The sequence below is a fragment of the Humulus lupulus genome, chromosome 5, assembly GCF_963169125.1.
Source record: "Humulus lupulus chromosome 5, drHumLupu1.1, whole genome shotgun sequence".
NCBI classification, from domain to species: domain Eukaryota; kingdom Viridiplantae; phylum Streptophyta; class Magnoliopsida; order Rosales; family Cannabaceae; genus Humulus; species Humulus lupulus.
Window position 1 is genome coordinate 195,607,144 of NC_084797.1, and position 22,175 is coordinate 195,629,318.

Consider the following 22,175-nt stretch of genomic DNA (forward strand, 5'->3'; position numbering starts at 1 on the left):
AATTTACCCACAGGAGTTATGATAATTAATTTAATAGTTTTATCATAAAGTTTAATAAAGATAGAAGTATCAAACCTTATTTTATCCCAAATAATTCGTTTGAATAATCTATCATCATTTACATCCAATTTTATTAAATTAAAAATTTAGCCCACAGGCAATTTTTGTTTAATAAAATTTCAATCTTCAGCATGTTATACATTGGTAAAACATGACTTCATTAAGCCTCAATCTTCTAAATCTAAGTTTGTAATCCTATTCATGCAGCTTCTTCATCATCCTCTAGTTTCACTGAAATCCTTACCGAAATTCCTGAGCTTAGGGGTGATAATTTCAAAATCTGGAAGGAACGAGTTCTTCTTCATTTAGGCTGCCCCGACATGGACTACGCAATAAGGAAGGACGAACCTGCTGCAATCACTGCGACTAGCACTGCTGCTCAGATCGCACTATATGAGAAATGGGAGCGGTCCAATCGCCTCAGCATCAAGTTCATCATGTCCAAGATCCCTCTGGGAATGCGTGGATCGGTGGAGCAACCTGAGAAAGTCAAAGACTTGATCAAACTGATTGATGAGCAGTTCGACACTTTGGACAAACCACTTTACAACAACCTCATCCACCAGTTCTTATCCACAAAACTCACTGGTGTCAAAGGAGTTAGAGAACATATTTCAAAGATGAGGGACATTTCTGCTCAACTGAAGAAACTCGATGTAGTCATTCCTGAAACCTTCCTGGTCCACTACATCCTTAACCATCTTCCACCTCAATATGGGCCTTTCAAAATTTCCTACAACACACATAAGGACAAATGGAGTATCAATGAACTGATAACCATGTGTGCTCAAGAAGAAGTAAGGCTCCTGCAGGAACAAGGTGAAAGTGCTCACATGGCCACCCAAGGCAAGAAACGCAAACCATCCAAGAAGGACAAGGGGAAAAATAAAGTGCCTCCCCAAGGCGATATAAAGAAGGATTCCATCAAATGTTTCTTCTGCAAAAAGAAGGGACATGCGAAAAAAGGAATGAACCAAGTTCAAGAAATGGATGGACGACAAAGGTAATCCAATTTCATTCGTATGTTATGAATCTAATATGGCTAATGTTAATATTAATACATGGTGGATTGATTCTGGATCGACAATTCACATTTCAAATTCCTTGCAGGGTTTACAAAACCTAAGGAAGCCAGTGGGAAGTGAGCAAAGCATCTTATCCGGAAACAAGATGGGCTCACATGTGGAGGCTATAGGAACGTGCCATTTAGTTTTAAGTAGCGGTTTTGTTTTAAAGTTAGAAAAGACATTTTATGTACCAAGTTTCTCTAGAAACTTGATTTCCGTTTCAAGACTTGTACCTTTTGGTTTTTCCTTTACATTTTCAGACAAATCTTTTAATTTATATAATAAATCTGAATGTGTTGGAAATGGTATTTTGTCTGATGGTCTTTACTGCCTTAATTTACAAAACAATACCGCTTATAATACTGTGCACGTTCATGCTGGCAATAAAAGATGTGTTATGAATGAGAATTCCTCTACATTATGACATCGGAGATTGGGACATATCTCTATTGATAGAATTAGAAGGTTAGTAAATGATGGGGTACTCAATACCTTAGATTTTACTGATTTTGATACTTTTGTGGATTGCATTAAGGGAAAGCATACCTCCAAGTCTAGGAAAAGTGGTGTCCATAGGAGTTCCGACCTATTAGAAATCATACATACTTATATATGTAGTCCAGACATGGACTCATATGGTCAGAAATACTTCATCTCTTTCATAGATGATTACTCACGCTACATGTATATCTACTTACTTCATAACAAAAGTGAAGCGTTAGATGTCTTTAAGATATTTAAAGCTGAAGTAGAGAAACAATGCAACAAGCAAATTAAGATAGTGAGATCAGATAGAGGTGGAGAATATTATGGTAGATACACTGAAGATGGACAAGCACCTGGTCCTTGTGCAAAGTTTCTTCAAGAAAATGGGATTGTTGCCCAATATACCATGCCCGGTACACCCGAGAAAAATGGTGTTGCAGAAAGGAGAAACCGAACATTGATGGACATGGTGCGAAGTATGCTTAGCAGCAACCATAAACTTCCTAAATCCTTGTGGACTGAAGCTCTAAAGACATCCGTGTACATATTAAATCGAGTTCCAACCAAGGCAGTCTCCAAAACTCCTTTTGAATTATGGAAAGGTTGGAAACCGAGTTTGCAACATGTACGCATTTGGGGATGCCCATCTGAAGTTAGGGTATACAATCCACAAGAAAAGAAACTGGACCCAAGGACCATAAGTGGATACTTTATTGGTTACACTGAAAGGTCTAAAGGTTACAAGTTTTATTGTCCATCTCATAGCACTAGGATTGTGGAATCAAGGAATGCAAAATTTCTTGAAAATGCCTTGATTAGTGGGAGTGATCAATCCAAGGACTTAGGTTCTGAGAAAGATCCTTCAGAACCCTCCACCTCAAGAGCAAGATTGATCGTGGTCGATAACACCCCTGCAGTCCAAATGGATGTTCAACCACCACAGCCAATTGTTGAAGATCCACAAGTCAATGATGAATTTCAAATGGATCAAGTTGTTCAAGAGTTGCCTATAATTGTTGAACAACAAGCTGAACCACCCGCTCCTCAAGAGCTTGCTGGTGTAGCCTTAAGAAGATCCACTAGGACAATAAAATCGGCGATACCTAGTGACTACATTGTGTATTTGCAAGAATCTGACTACAATATTGGAGCAAAAAATGATCCAGAAACGTTTTCACAAGCTATGAATAGCAAAGAATCGGAACTGTGGTACAATGCCATGAATGAAGAAATGAATTCTATGAAAAGCAACGGAGTCTGGGATCTTGTTGAGTTGCCTAATGGGGCAAGGGCTATTGGGTGTAAATGGGTCTTCAAAACAAAGAAAGACTCATTAGGCAACATTGAGAGACACAAAGCGAGACTCGTTGCTAAGGGATTCACTCAAAAAGAAGGAATTGACTACACGGAGACCTTTTCTCCGATATCTAAGAAAGATTCCCTCAGAGTTATCCTGGCATTAGTTGCTCATTTTGATTTAGAGCTACAGCAGATGGATGTGAAAACTGCCTTCCTAAATGGTGACCTAGAGGAGGAGGTATACATGAAACAACCAGAAGGATTCTCCTCTAGTGATGGTGAGCATTTGGTGTGCAAGCTTAAGAAGTCCATCTATGGTTTAAAACAAGCGTCCCGCCAATGGTATTTAAAATTCCATGATGTCATCTCTTCTTTTGGATTTGAAGAGAATGTCATGGATCAATGTATATACCAGAAGGTCAGTGGGAGTAAGATTTGTTTTCTTGTTTTATATGTGGACGATATTCTTCTTGCAACCAATGATAAGGGCATGCTACATGAGGTGAAGCAATTTCTCTCAAAGAACTTTGAGATGAAGGATATGGGTGATGCGTCTTATTTCATTGGCATTAAGATCCATCGAGATAGATTCAAAGGTATCTTAGGTCTATCTCAAGAAACCTACATTAACAAAGTTTTAGAGAGATTTCGGATGAAAGATTGTTCACCAAGTGTTGCTCCTATCGTTAAGGGTGATAAATTAAATTTGAGCCAGTGCCCAAAGAATGATTTTGAAAAGGAAGAAATGAAGAACATCCCATATGCTTCTGCTGTTGGAAGCTTGATGTATGCTCAGGTGTGCACACGACCCGACATTGCCTTTGCTGTTGGAATGCTAGGAAGATTTTAGAGTAACCCGGGATTAGACCACTGGAAAGTTGCAAAGAAAGTTATGAGGTATCTTCAGGGTACTAAGGATTACAAACTCATGTTCAGACGAACAGACAACCTAGAAGTAGTTGGCTACTCAGATTCAGACTTTGCTGGTTGTACTGATTCACGTAAATCAACTTCTGGTTACGTGTTTATGTTTGCCGATGGAGCTATATCATGGAGGAGTAACAAACAGACCTTGACTGCTACTTCTACTATGGAAGCCGAGTTCGTTTCGTGTTTTGAGGCTACATCGCATGGTGTATGGCTAAAGAGTTTCATTTCAGGCCTTAGAGTTGTAGATTCTATATCTAGGCCATTAAGAATGTTCTGCGACAATTCAGCTGCTGTATTCATGGCTAAGAACAACAAGAGTGGTAGTCGAAGCAAGCACATCGACATCAAGTACTTAGCTGTGAGAGAACGTGTTAAAGAAAATAAAGTGGTCATTCAACACATTAGCACTGAATTGATGATTGCTGATCCTATGACGAAAGGCTTGCCACCTCATAAATTCAAGGATCATGTAGTAAACATGGGACTTGGTTCCCTTATGTAAATTTATTGTACAAACTGAAGTTATTATCAATGAAACTCTTATTTTAATGTTTTCTCATATTTATGCGCATCTTAATTTTATTTGAGAAAATTTTATCTTCATAGGACCTGAATAAACATAAGGTTTATTCGTTTAAGTACATAGCCACATAAATTACATTGTTATGTAATAAATATATTGTAATACATGGAAGATAATACTCGTCATTAAAAGAGGACCTATCGCCATGATTCATGTGTTTATTATCTAATAGGGTTGATCGTCGGACTTAAGTAATACATTAATTTAAATGTTGACCAAGTGGGAGAATGTTAGAATATCATTTATTTGGTATATAAAATCAACTAATTGATTTAATATATTAAAGTCAATATTTAATTTATTGACAAAATATTCTAATTAATGGTCAACATTGTTTGTTACCTGATTTTGTTGTTACCCGATTTTTCATATCCCAACTGATTGAGGAAATATCTCAATCTGTGGCAGAGACTCTGATGGTAGGTCTCACTCTATAAATATAGAGTACCGGTCCCCAAGTTCGCTGCTCATTCTGACTTTCAGTAACTCCATCTAAAAGAGTTAGTGAGAGCTTGGAAGCCCGTGTACTCGTTCTAACTTCTGTTTCTTTTCTTTTGTAGATCTAAAGCTAGATCGATGTTATCAATAGCAATGGCTGGAGGTATATAATATTCGATTCCTTTTTGTATATGTTCATTCTATATATTAATTCCGCCTACATGTATATAGAATTGTTCATATGCCTACTTTCATATTAATCTAACATAGAGTTCATAATAATTTGGACAATAAAAAAAATACATATCTTTTTGTTTATTTTCAATAAATGTTAAATGAATTGTTGATTTTTTTAATTAATTTATATATGTGTGGTGGTTGCATGGGAAAGTAGTTGTCCCATCTGTACAACCGACAAAGAGGATGGACAAAGTAACAAAATCACATTCTGGAAGTGGCGATGTGTCGCTTGTCACTGTCTGCCACTTCCCTAGAGTGTGTTTGTACATCATACATCCAAAGCCCTTCGAGCAGCTACTCGACACGAAGAATGACTAGTTTTCATGTTGAACAAGCTATGTCAAGCTCACCAAAGGTACTTAACATGTCTCCTAGTTAATTCTAGTTCATTTAAACTTAAGTACTTGAGTATCATCAATATGAGTGACTTGTGGACGTAGGCCTTTTTTTCTTTAGGTCGTATCACGTCAAATCTTGTGTGTATCTTTTTTTTTTGTTCTTTAAGATTTGTGCTTTTTTTTTATCGTAATTCTGTGATAAAATTGTTAACAAACACATTTTTTTTTATCTTAGATTTTAAAGTTTTCAATAAGATCAATTTAATTTTGTTTTCCTAATTGAAATTTGATTTGTAAGTATTTTTTTTATATTAGAAATTAAATTTTTAACTTTTATTTTAAAATTTGTGATTTTTCTAACTTAAAATTTATTTAAAATGATTTTCATAGTACTTAATAAAATTATAACTTTTCTTTACCAATTTAACATTATATGTGTGTCCCTAGATCAAACTTAATGGTAAAAGATCTATAACCACACTAAATCATTTACACCGTAAATTTTTTACACAAGGAATGTTGTTGCTATTTATCCATTTATTTATGAATTTGTAGTATGATAAAACCTAGAAAAAGGTAGTTTTGTTTTTGATTAAAAAAATTACTAACAAAAAGTGAGATCCACTTCCACTTTCAATAATTTTAGAGACCATATATTTAATAATTTTGCATAACAAACTAAAGTATATATAGAGGGATTTGCTCATTTATTTTTTTTAGTAATGTACTTATTCTTTATTATATCTGGTCCAAATGTAATTAAAAGTTTGATCTACTTTCTATTATAATTATTTCCTTGTTAGAAATAACTAAATATGCATTGATTTAACATCGGAGAAAATAGGAACAAACTTAAGAGGTTTAGGTTGGAAACATCAAACAAAAAAACAACAACCATCGTGCATAAAGAAAAGGGTCCTATTTTAGCTGCAAAAACTTTTTCAACAACTACTCTTAACATAACTAACTAAATACTTATTCAAGGACGGGTGAAATTATGGCTTAACAATAACATGCCTCAAATTAAATATACATATTTTATATTTATTGGGGGATTATACTTTAGGAGCTTCAAAAAGAGCTTCATCGATGAAATTCTTTTGTATTTTTAAGTCGTGAACAATTTTTTTAAGCTCGTGTATATTATAATTGTTTAGAGTATCTAAGAAATTTTTAGAAAATTTTGAATAATTTACATTGTAAAAAACTAAATTCAAATATATTGTTTTCAATGCACATAAAAAAAATTAATCATGCATTATAAATTATTCAAAATTTTCTACAAATTTACACAATACTCTAAATAACTATAATATAAATCACGCTAAAACAATTATTAATAGTTGAAAATACACAAAAGCTCCAGTGGGCTAGCAGATTTTCCATATATTTATTTTACTCCCTATGGGGCTATGCACGTAGTCATCTATAAGTAAATAAAGGGATAATAATATGAAATTTAGTGGCACGTATGCATAACCCATCGTATTATTTTTATTCCAACAATGATATAAAGAAAGGAGAGTAGGTTTATATCGAAGGGCAAAGGGTAATTTTTGTGAAAAATAAGGGTAAAAGTATAAAAGGAAGGGCCAATCATACGTACCGGCGGCACATTTACACGCGTAAATTTGCACTGCAGTCCAGCTATGCAGACGTAGCTTGGACTCGTAGGGACTTTCTCCAACGACACTCACACTGACTGCTGGCCTGGCTTAATCTATTCTATTCACTTTCTCTCTCCTCCTAATATTTAAATATAGATATTAAAAGAAAATATATAAAGAATGAGCGAACCAAAAGCAAAGAGACAAAGCAGAAACCATTTTCTGACTAACGACGATTCAGAAAGTTTCTTACAGCTCTAGAGAGAGAAATAGGAGAGGAGTGAAGAAAGAGAGGGAGTGAGTGAGTGAGCGAAGCTTCGTTCAGATTCAGTTGAATTCTTCTTCTTCTTCAGTGTCGTTAGTTACTTTCTCCCCTTCTCCTTGTTTTCTTGCTGTCGAAACGGTAAGTTTTCTCCCGCTCACTTCGCTTCTTCAATATCTGATTTTGCTTTTCGGAAGCTTTTGTTGGTTTGGGGATCGCTTTGAGATTTTGATGATTTCGTTGAAATTTATGGGGGTTTCAGAGTTTGATTTTCATGGTTGGAATGTCGAAATTGGAAATTTAAGTGTCCGATCGCATTGATTTGTATTTTCTTTTTTGTTGCGCTGTTATTAGTTGGTGAGGATCGTATATACTGTATCTGTAGCCCTATACACACATGTACATTTATATGTACGTGTGTGTGTTTTATTCATTTCAAGTGTCTGTATAGGGAATGAGCTTATCGGCATAGCATCTTCATACATGAGTTTTATTCTTTTAACTCATTTGTAGCTGTTTAAATTTTGCTTTGCACTTGTATTTGAAATTTAGGAATATGGCTTTTTCAATTTTGGTATATGAATATAGAATTGTGATCACTAGATGGAAAGAATATAATGAAAGCATTCCTAGATTGTGAATAGTGTGCTTTACTTTGCAAATCTTATAAGATATCTAAGCAAACTTTTTGTTCTGAAAATGGACATAAATACATGGTCATTCAATTATACAAGTGTGATTAGAGATATTTGAATTGTACAGCGAATGTCGTAGTTCTGATTAAGGAATTCTTAATGTAGGTTTGTAATCATTGCACTTAGCAGTTATGATCCTCATGATGGCACATTATGTGTACTCATTGTTATTTGTCTTCTGCTCATTTGGTTTGATGCCGAACAGATGACACTATTAGAAATTGGGCACTACTTACAAGGTGGAGTAGACAAGGAGCTCCTAAGTTTGTAGTAGTAAGATTAAGTATAAGCAGCTGAATAGTTGAAAATATGTCTTACAATGTTGTAGCAGTTCTGATATAGTTTCACTTGCTTTGACTTTCCAGTTTCTTCTGCATTTTAGGTTTAGCAAGTATATGGGAAGAGTTTTTATAGACACCAAGGGTCGATCATACTTTTTCTCTCATAGGGGAAGGTTTTAGTTGCAGGTAGATTAAAAACATATGCTGTTGGTTTTTTAAGTAACGAAAGGATTTCTTCTGCTGCTGATGGTCTGAAAAGTTTAATATGAGTAGTATTGTACAACTATGCTGCTTGATTTGACAAGTTTAATATTTGGATTAATGTGCAGAAACTCATGCATATGACGGAATTTTTTATATTAAGTAGCTGAATGGTGATGCATCCTTTGCGAAGGTGCCAGTATCTTTGGTGGTTCATTTTGGTGGGACATCTCCATATAGTCATCCCTTGTTGTAGTTCAATTGAGTCTGGAAGTGGACGCCTAAGGTTGAAAGAATGGTCACTTGACTCTCAGTTACTTATAAGTAATGGTTCTCAAAACATCACGAAATTTCAAGAGCAAGTTCCAACTTTGTCATCCCTATCGGTAGGCTCAATATCATGTGAAGACCTGGTAGGAGTTGGATCATTTAATACCACTTGCTTGCTGAATTCGAACTTCATCTTAAAATCTGATCTCTATGTATATGGTACTGGAAATTTGGAGATACTTCCACATGTGTCCATTATGTGTCCGATTGAGGGTTGTGTGATTACTTTTAACTTGTCTGGCAATGTTAATATTGGTCAATATGCGAATATTGTTGCTGGTTCAGTAATTTTCTCAGCCGCCAATCTGACTATGGACTATAATTCTTCCATAAATACAACATCTTTGGGTGGATTACCACCTTCCCAAACTAGTGGTACACCAGTGGGCTACGAGGGTGCTGGTGGAGGGCATGGTGGCCGGGGTGCTTCTTGCTTGAAAAATAATAAGACAAGTTTCTGGGGTGGTGATGTTTATGCTTGGTCATCATTGTCTAAGCCATGGAGTTATGGGAGTAAGGGTGGTGGGACATCTGCTAGAACTCCATTCGGAGGGAATGGTGGAGGACGTGTTAAACTTATAGTAAAGGATACACTATATATAAATGGGTCTGTCACTTCAGAAGGTGGTTACGGAGGGTCAGCTAGTGGAGGTGGCTCTGGGGGAAGTATATTTGTGCATGCTGTAAAGCTGTGAGTACGCACTTCCCTGCTTATTCTGATCTCATTCTTTTTAATAGATCACCGGTCACGAAAGTGTACCATCAAACATTCACCTCCAAACCAATACCACACTGTAGTAATTTCTAATATTCTAAATATCTTGATGTGTATCATATGCTTTTTTCTGCAAAATTGCTGGTAGTAAACAAAACAACTTATATTCCTGTTTTTTTATATATATATATATATATCTCACCGCATACAACTAATAACCATGCACTTTTTCATGGCTCTGGACCCATATCAGAAATAGATATTGGGAGCATTTTAAATGATATATTCACATTGTAAGTGCTCATAAGTTGGCATTGTGTTCTGTCACATAGGAAGGGAAATGGAACTATAAGTGCAGCTGGTGGGACTGGATGGGGTGGAGGTGGTGGTGGAAGAATATCTCTGGATTGTTACAGCATACAAGAAGATGTTAAAGTTGCAGTGCACGGTTTGTAACAATTACACATTTGTATCTGGTAGCTGTGACTACAATTACCGAGCTGCTAATTATTTGGTTATTATCTGAGTCTGCTTGCTTGTTACATATGAATGATTAAATACTAAGGGAAAAATCGCACAAGTATCAAAAAAATTATTGGTGGCTGCAACACTTGTATAGTTGTTTCTTAACTACAATATTTGAAGTGTCAAATACAGGTTACTAAGGATCTTTAAGTTGACTTGCTATACAACTTTGTAAAGCTCTTAAGATTACAACATGGAAAATATTCACATTTTTTTAAGGGCCAATAATTAGGATTTGTTTCTGTGTAGTTAAACCATTTCTTCAGGCCAGGTCACATCTATCTTCTATCTTCCATATCTAAATCTTTTTAGTTTTTCCTCAGACAAATACTTCGAGTTCTTAAGTATTAATACGTTATACCTACCCTTTCTGGTCTGGTTTTGTGTGGTTTTGTTTTCTTTCCTGAAGAGGGCATCCTCCTTTCTTCTTCTTCTTCATCTTTTTTTTTTTAAAAAAAAAAAAAAATTTTGTTGCTTACAAGAAAGAGAAAATGTGATTATTATGGAACCGAACATGGCATGTTTTTGTTTTGTTTCATTTTTGTAAATGTTTAACAGCACTGTTTCTATTTGTTTTTCCCTGAGTTTTATATATATTTTTTTTTATTAAAGTGGAGCTTTTTGCTTGATATGCTTTTTGTTGGGCCAGGTGGTTTGAGTATTGGTTGCCCAGGGAATGCTGGAGCAGCTGGAACCTACTTTAATGCAGATTTACTTAGTCTCAGAGTTGGTAATGACAATATCACAACAGAAACTGAAACCCCTCTGCTTGATTTCCCAACCAGACCATTATGGTCACATGTGTTTGTGGAGAATAATGCTAAAGTGTTGGTTCCACTGCTATGGACCAGAGTTCAGGTTGCCAAATTTAGAATCATCCATTAGTTTATCTTATGACTTGATTAAATTTCTTGTTTGTGCTGTACTACTGTAAAAAAAAGTGTCACTTAGTATTTCTGTGCATGAATGACTGGCTTTGGAATCATCTCGTGATTCATTCTCTTTAGTATTAGGTTTTTTGACATAGATTATTTCTGCTTGTATTTATGTTCTCTTTAAGCGCAGAGAGTGAATGAAAGATGAAGCTTATATATCTATATATATATTTTTTTATTTTTAACTGTTTTTTTTGCTTTTTTTATTTTGATTTGTCTACTTTGAGTTTTCTCCAGTCCTCCTTTTTATTGTTTGTATTTTTATTTGACCTCTTCTTTTAGTGGGTTTTGAGTTAGAGTGGGTGAGAGATGTCTATATTATTCTTTTTTTTTTTTTTTTAAAAATTAGTCTCCTTTGTACTTTACTACTCAATAGTATATACCTCATATTCAAGTGTACTTTATGATATGCATCCTTACTATTTGAACATAACTTATGGTTTGCTAATTTACTCTTTGATTATGAAGGTGAGAGGCCAAATTGGGTTATATCGTGGAGGCAGTATCATTTTTGGGTTGTCGAAATTCCCAGTTTCAGAGTTTGAGCTTGTTGCGGAAGAACTTTTGATGAGTGATTCCACCATAAAGGCAAGTTGCTATATGTCCTTCCTGTCTTTCTGTAGTGTCCATTTACTATTTTTTATTTTAAAAAAAATACTAGGCTCCCCGCATAACCCTACAATATTTGGGAACCAGGAAATTATAGCAATTCAAATGTAGTGTTTATTTACTATGAGTATTTTCTTATAGTAAGAAATTCATTTAGGCTGACACGAACCATGCAAATGGGGAGATGGTTTGACTTGTTGTATCAGCTTAATCAAATATCAGTCTTAATAATTTAAGAGAAGCTGCGTTGTGTCTCAAGAAACTAAGATCATTATGAAGCCAAGTGGAACTCTTTATAACAAACATGTGCTTGGATCTCAAAAAGAAACTAATGCTGTATTTTCATATAATACCAAGTAACCAAAGTATTAAAATGAAAGGTTACAAATAAATAAATCAGAATCTTTGTAAAGACATGTCAATATGAACTTATATAAGTTTATAGCTCAGTTAGGCTAGGCAGATTTTTCTTGGATCAAAAGGACTTCATTAATCAAAATATCCTTGAGATTGAGCGTATTATTATTATTATTATATATTTAAATTAAATCTATACAAGGCATTGTCAGGTTTTGCTTTAGACAGTTAACTGAAGACTTGTGTTGCTTTGCTTTATCTCTTCAGCATTCAACAGAGTTTTTTTTTTGTGCGTGTGTGTTTGGGGGGGGGGGGGTTATATGTTTAGATTTCACTCGTCAATACTAAAAAGTTTTTATGTAAATTTTTACCTTGATCTAAACATCTCCTTATATAAACTTTAGGTTTTTGGTGCATTTAGAGTTGCTGTCAAGATGTTACTCATGTGGAACTCTCAAATTCAAATTGACGGAGGTGGAAACACTGTTGTTACGACCTCAGTTCTTGAAGTGAGGAATTTGGTTGTCCTGAGGGTAGGATTTGAACATCAACTTTACTTTTACTAAGCTTGGTTTCACTTTTGATCTTGTTCCTGGAAAATTCAAGAGCTTATTGTGTAATCGATTCCTTGGATTTAGTCTGCCTTTTTACAAGAATATTTGATTCCCTGTTTCTGAATTGTACTTTACTCTTTTCTTTGTTAATACACCCTTTATTTCTTTCGTTTTCTTCAATCCAAAAAAAAAAAAAAAAAACCTAATTCATTGTCTTTTGCAGCAAAATTCTGTCATTAGTTCAAATGCGAACTTGGGTGTTTACGGTCAGGGGCTGCTGAGGTTGACTGGTCTCGGTGATGCAATCAAAGGCCAGAGACTCTCTCTGTCTCTGTTTTATAACATAACAGTAAGCCATTAGTAACTCATATGCTTGTCCTTATTTTGACTTTGTACGATTGTAATTTTTCTTTTATTTTTGACGGGAAAGAGTAGACCTATTCAATGTTCTTAATTCCATGCAAAAGCTTGTTTTTGTTCATCTTTATATTCTTCTTCTTCTTCTTCTTCTTTGTATTTTTTTCATTTCACTAATTTCTAACAATGCCAAACAGTTTCTGACCTTTGGCTAACAGTTCACGGATTACCAAGAATAAAAGTGCTCATAATTTTGCTTGTATCATTTAAAATAATCAATATATATGTATACATATTATTTTACTTCTTGTTGTGACTTTTTTTTTCTAAATTTATTATTATTATTATTTATTTTTTACCGAGAGATGATTTGTGGTGCTTTTAATGCAAACTTTCAATATAATTATTTTCTTTGATTTTCTGTTTTGAGTGTGATTACTTTACAACTGGTCATGTGACAGGTTGGGCACGGTTCTTTAATTCAAGCTCCATTGGATGATGATGCTAGTAGACTCATGTGAGTGGGAATTTTAGGTCATAGCTCTCTTTTTATGAACTTACCTAATTTATTGAAAATCACATGATAATTAATGTCTTCTAAACCTCTTTATGCCAGGATAACAAAATCACTGTGTGAGAGTCAGACTTGTCCAATGGATTTAATTACTCCACCTGATGATTGCCATGTCAATTATACACTGTCCTTTTCAATTCAAGTGAGTAACATCATCTGGGTTTGATTGGTATAGCACAGTGAATATTTTTGTTGTGCAATTTTGTGGGAAGTTGTCTCAAACGTTTGCCTAGAGTTTGTCTATCATCATGCAAGTTTGTAACGCAGTACTATGCTTGGATATTTCATATACTGAAGTTTGGCAAGACATTAACAGCCAACACTTCTCTGACCTCTTTCATTTCTCTCTTTTATTTAATTTATATATTTCTGGTTCATTTACACCATGTTGTCTAGGCTTGTGAATAGAATCCCAATTTGTAACTTTATTACTCATTAGGGCTTTGGAGTGACTATGTAGGCTTTTCCTGACGATGTTGCATTACCTTCGGATTAGTGATTTCATCTAGTAGTTTTATGTAATTAATTGCAGTCGTTTTTAAGCCTTTATTATGATTTTGGCCTTTAGGTTTAATTTCATACTGACTCCCTTGTATATTATCTAGAAAATTAGTTGTTCATAAAACCACATTTGCTTGAAACATTCCTCATGATTTCCACACATATGTCTTCATATCTTACTTGTATGCTGATCAGGAATATTGTCACTGCTTGCTACTTGATTTTGGTGTCTAGTTAGAAGTGAACAGATCCGGATTATGTGTGGAATTGAGTTAAAGTTTGGGAGCAATATGGAATTATGGGTTTTAAAGGTTTCAAATTTATTTATCTACTGATCTGTTGGGGTTCATTTTTGTATTTTGTCGTGGGGACCTTATGTTCTGTTGGAAGTTTTCTAAATAACACAAGCCTTGTTTCTTATTATTAAAGCAAAAGTTACATGTGCTAGAAGTATTTTGCAACTCTAGCAGTATTGATGTTCAAAATAAAAAGTAAACATTCTTTTGAACTTTACAGATCTGCCGTGTTGAAGACATTCTTGTGAGTGGCCTTGTCAGGGGAAGCGTCATTCACATCCACAGGGCAAGGACTGTAATTATTGGTTCTAATGGTCTGATTACAGCATCCGAGTTAGGTAATAACATAGTTGAATATAACCCAAACATACAGTCATTGCATATTTTAAGTTTCTTATTTGAAAGGAATCCATTCAGGATGCAGTGAAGGTATTGGAAAGGGAAACTATTCAAATGGAGCTGGAAGTGGGGCCGGACATGGTGGAAGAGGGGGCTCTGGGTATTTCAATGGTAGGAAGAGCAATGGTGGCAATAAATATGGGAATGCTGACCTTCCATGTGAATTAGGAAGTGGAGCTGAGGCACCCGTTGATTCGTTTGATAATGTCGTTGGTGGGGGAATGATCGGTAATGATCTCTATAATTCTCACCTCCCCATTCCAGAATGAATGTCATCTATGTTTTGTAATATACATATAACTAAATGAAAATTAGAAATAAATGAATGTAAACTAATTGAATTGGTAGGGGATGTGTCAGGCTAGAGTTAGGGAAGCATGTGAATCTAAAGACAGTCTCCAAATTAAATGATGTGGAAACTTAAGAACCATGACAAAATCCCTCCCTTTTAGATCTGCCTTATTAGGTTCTTGTGTCAATATGCGTGGATGCCAATAATCAAAATGGAAATTTTGAGTGGATGCATGTACATAAAATATTCATCATTTGCCTTTTGCTTGTGTTAATTGATTTATGTTAATCATGTCTTAGTTATATGTTTACACTTTTCATGTTTTGACTACACTTTCACACTTCTTATTCATTCTTTATGTTTCTTAGTGATGGGATCTATCCAGTGGCCACTCTTGGGGCTTCATATCTATGGATCTTTGAGTGCGGATGGTGAAAGCTTAAAGAAAGCTACCAGAAATGTTGATGGTTCTTTGATTGGCGGAGTTGGTGGAGGTTCAGGTGGAACAATCCTCCTTTTTCTTCAAGGGCTTAGCCTTGCAGAGAACTCATCTTTGTCTGTTCTTGGAGGCAATGGTGGTCCTCATGGTGGAGGTGGGGGTGGGGGTGGTAGAGTTCATTTCCACTGGTCCAAGATCGATTATGGGGACAAGTATATTCCTGTTGCGAGTATAAGTGGCTCCATTGGCAATAGGTATGGTTGGAAATTGAAACATGACAATAATAAATGTACTCTAAATATGACTGCTAAGTCGTAACAAGTGTTCAAGGGTCTTAACTGTCTAAATATTAAAAACATAGTAATGGACCTATTGGCATTTAGTACAACTTGAATAATCTTTTTAATCTGTAACTAATTGTCACATACAAGTATACAACCATTATGTTAGTTTAATAATCTTAGTTTACTTTGTTTATGAATCATGCTAACTGACAGTGGAGGTGCTGGGAATAATGGTGGTCTTTATGGTGAAAAGGGCACTGTCACTGGAAGAAAATGTCCCAAGGGCCTCTATGGCACTTACTGCAGGGTATGTTTCATATTTCCAATGGTACCCAAAATATGTTTTTTTTCCACTTCTGAATCTTTACTGTTACTTGTCTATATGCACACACAGGGCATCATAGTTTGTAGCTTAATTGTTTATGTTGAAAAGGGAGGCAAAATCTTTCTTCTTCCCCTTTATTATTCCTTTAATCACTAGAAATTAGGGTAGTACAAGTTCCATGAAATGGAAAGTAGGGTGCCTAGAATTGAGAAGGGATTTTTCAAGTTTTATGTTATTTCAATGTTGAATTAAAGCGATGAAACTCCCATTTGGTTGTTTTCTTGACTAAGAGAATATTGTTAGTGCTAGCACTTAGTCTACTTATACAAGTTGATTTGTGTTTTACATAAACTTTATTTAGTTGTTATACAATTTTACAGGAATGTCCTATTGGCACATATAAAGATACTGATGGCTCAGATGACAATCTTTGTGTTCCTTGTTCACTTGATCTTCTTCCTAGTCGTGCTGAGTTCATATATATGCGAGGTAGCTTTACATATCCTATTTACTTCTTTGCAGAATTCTTGGTCCCTTCTCACATAAAGTTGCATAACTGTTTCAGGCGGAGTTACTAAGCCATCATGTCCCTATAAGTGTATATCTGACAAGTATAGAATGCCAAATTGCTATACTCCTCTTGAAGAGCTGCTTTATACTTTTGGAGGACCATGGCCTTTCTCAGTTCTGCTATCATGCATTTTGGTTCTTCTGGCTACGTTGTTAAATACTTTAAGGATAAAATTTATTGGTTCAGGTTCTTATAACAGTGCAGGTTCGATTCAACATCACAGTCATCACCATTTCCCATATCTTCTTTCATTATCTGAGGTATGTATATACATATGTAAACATATTTCTTTTTTACAAGCACTTTCTCGTGTCAAGTTTTATTACGTTTTTTTTTACCTTCCAGAGTTTTGATCAATAATAATAATAATTATTATTACTATTTATTGAATAGGTGCGAGGAACCAAATCTGAAGAAGCTCAAAGCCATGTTCACAGGATGTACTTTATGGGTCCTAATACCTTTAGAGAACCATGGCATCTTCCCTACTCTCCTCCTAACGCAATCATTGAAATAGTGTAAGCAAGTAACTTCTAAAATGGCTAATGATGATATATAGGATGTTAGTTTTAATGGTTTGATTTGAACCCATAAGTATTTATATTCCAAAGTTTTTAAGTTGAAGATTTGTTTTTGGTCTTTCTCTGTGTAAAATAATATTATTTCTACCATAACAATCATTATGAACTGATTTTTGTATAAGACTGTTTAGTAACACATTTTAGTTAAATGGCACGTCATGCTCTGAGGCCAGTAAGATTGGAAACATAATCATGTTAGTATCTTGTTAATCTGTTTATTTTGTCTCACATTTATGCTACAATCCTTTTTGGGCAACAGGTATGAAGATGCTTTTAACAGATTTATTGATGAGTTCAACTCTGTTGCTGCTTATGATTGGTGGGAAGGATCAGTTCACAGCATTCTTTCAGTTCTTGCATATCCTTGTGCCTGGTCCTGGAAACAGTGGCGTCGGCGATGTAAAGTACATCGTCTTCAGGAATTTGTTAAATCTGAATATGACCATTCATGTCTCCGCTCTTGTAGATCCCGAGCTTTATACAAAGGAATGAAGGTTGGTTTTTTTTTTGCTTCATCTACTTGTCTCTTATAACAATTGACTTATCACAATTCTCATCTCTCCATCTTTGCATTTATTTTTTCAGAAGACTTTAATCACCATTTTCTAGATTTGCATTCATATTTTGGAGGTTTCCGAGGCTGTCCCTGAAATCCTTACCTTATTTACCTTATTTAAGTGCCTTCCGTTCACAAGGTTAAGAAAACTTGTGAACACAATGAATGTATTTGACATTCATAGAATGAATTTAGCTCAGTCAACCTATGCTGGTTTTGTTGTTCTCAGAATCATTCTTTTATATCCAAGAGGGGTAGCTCAAATGGTCAGACATGTGGTTTGCTTCCACAATATCTGAGATTTGAGTCCCTTGCGGGCATTTTAGCAGCTGCTTTTAGTCTGCTCTAAATCCATTTTTTAAGTATAGATCGACTGGTGAATTTATTCACTACTGTTTAATTTTAATCATGGAGTGGCAAATAATGTAGGTTGGAGCAACCCCAGACTTGATGGTGGCCTATATTGATTTTTTTCTTGGAGGTGATGAGAAGCGTGTAGACATGGTCTCAATTATACAGAAAAGATTTCCCATGTGCATAATTTTTGGCGGTGATGGAAGCTATATGGCACCTTACAATGTTCATAGTGATGCATTATTGACTAATCTCATTGGGCAGGTCCTTATTGTTCCTTCGAGTGAATTTGTTGGATATTATTTTAATTATAGATGATCATAAAATTTTAAACAATTTTTTTCAGCATGTTCCGGCAACTGTGTGGAATCGTTTGGTGGCTGGTTTAAATGGTCAGTTGAGAACAGTGAGGCATGGATCTATTCGGTCTCACCTAATCCTGGTTATTAATTGGATAAATAGCCATGCAAACCCTCAACTTGAGTTCCATGGGGTTAGAATTGAGGTTGGATGGTTTCAAGCAACAGCATCTGGTTATTATCAGCTCGGGATATTGGTTGTAGTTGGTGACTATCCTCTTCAGAATATGGACCAGTCTGAAGTATTTGATAGAAGTAATAGTGAAACTCCAAGGTAATTGTCTTATTTCATCTTGCACATATGATGCACTATAACCATAATTCTTGCCTCATTCAACTTATGCTATATTATATTAAATTTTCATATCATTTTTTTTATTAGAAACTAAAGTTATATTAATTAAGAAGTATAAGTTGGAATGCCCAAAATCAACATAATATGTACTCAATCATAAACAAGATGGGTATCAATTCGTTTGTCCTTCCAATTTATGATGATTGGTGAGAAGTTGGTAATCTGCGAACTTTAGCTTATATGTGTATGATCTGATGGTGTGAAATCTATTACATTGTGAAACAACATTAAGTGATGGTTTTTTTTTTGGTCAAAAGTAGTGAAGGAGCCAAATATGTAGCAACTAACCCCATTTTTAATACATTATGTCTATAAATTAAAGTTATCTTATAATTTAAAGAATATATATAATTTTTCTTTCTAATAATTTTATTAGTTTATTTTATGTAAAACTATATTATTAGTTTAAATGGTTTTTGACTTCATTTTTCTAATTTTATTGATCCATATACAAGGTCTAATGCGTCATGTACAACAACTTCTAAGCAGTCACAACAAAGCTTGCCATATATAGGTCATGCATTGGCTATTAAAAAGATTACAGGAGGAATTAATGGAGGTCTTATAAACGATGCTACTGTGAGATCATTAGATTTTAGAAGAGACTTCCTCTTTCCACTTTCTCTAATATTGCACAATACAAGACCTGTGGGTCGTCAGGTAACTCAAGGAAGTCACTTGTGCCACGCTGATATGTGTTGACCAGTTAAAAGTTTTTCTTCTAAATTTTACTTGATTGGTCTTTCAGGAAACCCTGCAGCTGCTGATTACTGCCATGCTTTTGACGGATCTTTTTGTCACCCTTCTTACATTGCTTCAATTCTATTGGATTTCTCTTGGAGCTTTCCTTTCTATCTTACTTGTTCTTCCTTTGTCACTTCTTTCTCCATTTCCGGCTGGGTTGAATGCGTTATTCAGTAAGGAACCTAGAAGAGCATCGCTTGCTCGTGTCTATGCATTGTGGAATGCTACATCTCTATCGAATATTGTAAGTTACAAAAAGTTGTGACATCAGCTAGAATTCTTTTTGCTCATTTATTGCACATGAGAAACATCTTTTTCAATTAAAAAAACAAAATTTTGTTGAACAAAGTGTTCAGTAAGAAGCAATATATGGAATTATGGCCCTATGTAGATATTTCATATTTGTCCTTTGTTCTCATCCACATTTGGTAGACATGAAATTGCATAAGGCGTGCTTGAAAAAAAATGATATTGCATGAGGGGTTGGTAGAAACTTCCCGGAAATAGTTTAGAAGGCATAAGCTGGCGAAACTAATGCTGATTTCTTGGGACGAGTGATTAAAGAATTATCATTACTTGGTCAGTTGTGTGTAATTATATTATTGTATAATGCGTAATGACCTGAAAAGCTTCATGATGGAATTACACTGCTGAAACCACAGCTCGGTGCCCCCACATTTTGTTCCTATCTTATTATGTTCTTATTGCGAGTGGCTAAGAAGATGAAGTTTTCAGTGTACCTAGAATAATGTATAAGTAAAAGTTTTGGCATTAATTTTAACCAAATTTGAAGTTTGTGACTTTGAAACTACATGTTGTCATAGATATTAGCAAAGGCTGGAATTTCCCTAGTGCTGAGATTTTCTTGGTTAAGTTTGTGATTAATTTAGTGTTTGACCCATGTAGGCAGTTGCATTCATTTATGGCAGTTTTCATTATGGATTTTCCTCGATCCAACTTCCTGATGGAGCAAATACATGGAACACTAGAAGGTGAGGCCTTAAACCTTTTATCTTCCAATCAATCACGGGGATTTCGATTTTCTTGTTCTTTCTTATGCTTAACAGTAAAAAAAATTAATTAAACTTTTCTTCAGGGAGGATGCTAAATGGTGGCTTTTGCCAACAATTCTCTTGTTGTGTAAGACAATACAAGCTCGTTTTGTGGATTGGCACATTGCAAACTTAGAAATTGAAGATTATTCACTGTTCTGCCCTGATCCAGATGCTTTTTGGGCGCATGAATCTGGTTCGTGATTCATTATATGTGTTTAAGGAATATGATATCTGCTTGTGTTATTCCACTGGCAGGAAAGAGGCCTTGTATTCTACTTCGGTACAGGTGCGGCTACTTTTCTGGTGTAAATATAAGTTACATATCTGTACAAAGCTTTGTTTATAGGTGGTGCATTTTTCCTTCACTGTACTTTGTGACCAGTGGAGTGCAAAGAAGATAGAAATTAGATTAAAAACGAATTCTAGGAGTTAGGAATAGATTCATTGTTTATTTTTTCAACTAGAGTTTTTTGAACGTCTACGAATGCTTCTATTTTTTTTTTCTTTTCCATAATATATGTATTATTGCTATCCGTACTTTTTCAAGTACACCCATAATATAGGTAATCACTGGCACGGATACACAAAAGGTTAAAGTAATATATATATATATATATATTTATATAAATGTAATTTTCCACACAAATTTTGCTCCACGGATCAATAAGAATTTTTTTTTATCGAACTGACTATATATTTATATATATTTGAGTAATGTTTATCTAACTTGGTTAGTTAGAGCTTAGTAAAATTTATATTACGTACTAATGGTCTATCTTATTTCTTTGTATGTAATGACCCCTAGTTTACTTATATTATTGCATCTGAAGATGTGCTGATTTTCTTTATATTGTTTCTGACCCCAATCAATGACGCAAATTGATTGGCAAAGGTACTCAATCAAACTGATATAGAAGCAACTCTAGGTTGATTATATTTTATTTCGGAACTGAGAGACAAAATACAGAATACTTCAGGCTTTCGAGAGGCTCTCTACAAAAGCTCAATTACAAAATAATTACCATAGTCCACTCAACCAATCCACCTCGCCTAGATACTCAATGTCACGAACTCACATTTTCAGGCAGCAAAACGCTCGTGCGATACCTTGACTCTTCTTAGCCAATGTCAGCCTTCCAACCATTCAAGTAACAATGGACACATTTTTCGCGTGACTGTGTGCCTCTGCACACTTCCGTCTCTAGAACAACTTCCGCCAAATCATGTTCTCAAGCATCTATGAGTGCATCCATGCATTAGTCTGTCTAGCCAATATACTCACATTTTCCGTAAATTCTCATTATGGCAAGACAAATCTCAACATCGATGCTCACCCAGACATTCACAAGTTAAGATAGCATGTGTGGCAAGAGCCAATACCTAGCTGACGTTTCAACATCTCTCATCATGCCCCATTTGATACTGTTTGAATAACTCCTGTCATGGTCCAATGACTCCATATATCCATGGTCCAATCCTCAAGGCACCATGCCTCCAAGCATGTTGGCAGGTCCTTGAGACTAACTACCAGACTAGTAGCACACACTGGACCTCTGTCCTTCCCAAGCAGTGTGTCCTCCAATGTCTGTATGCTAACAAGTCCCACAAATGACTACCCGTG

At 35.0% G+C, this 22,175-nt stretch overlaps 1 protein-coding gene across 2 annotated transcripts; it reads left to right on the top strand.

The window, feature by feature from the left end:
- The first annotated feature begins 7,229 nt into the window (after window positions 1-7,229).
- Window positions 7,230-21,143, top strand: LOC133778004 (uncharacterized). 2 transcript variants are annotated; one of them, XM_062217803.1, is made up of 23 exons: window positions 7,230-7,451; window positions 8,616-9,508; window positions 9,865-9,980; window positions 10,707-10,915; window positions 11,461-11,580; window positions 12,363-12,491; window positions 12,736-12,861; window positions 13,331-13,386; window positions 13,486-13,585; window positions 14,461-14,578; window positions 14,658-14,867; window positions 15,300-15,624; window positions 15,868-15,961; window positions 16,360-16,468; window positions 16,545-16,810; window positions 16,944-17,068; window positions 17,391-17,625; window positions 18,117-18,305; window positions 18,388-18,674; window positions 19,211-19,415; window positions 19,504-19,743; window positions 20,406-20,491; window positions 20,596-21,143. In XM_062217803.1, the coding sequence occupies exons 2-23, from the start codon at window positions 8,658-8,660 to the stop codon at window positions 20,753-20,755; spliced, it is 4,356 nt and encodes a 1,451-aa protein (XP_062073787.1). In that variant the 5' UTR covers window positions 7,230-7,451; window positions 8,616-8,657; the 3' UTR covers window positions 20,756-21,143. The 2 variants fall into 2 exon arrangements, with proteins under 2 accessions (XP_062073787.1, XP_062073788.1); XM_062217804.1 differs by lacking the exon at window positions 7,230-7,451 and adding an exon at window positions 8,371-8,472.
- Window positions 21,144-22,175: the final 1,032 nt, after the last annotated feature.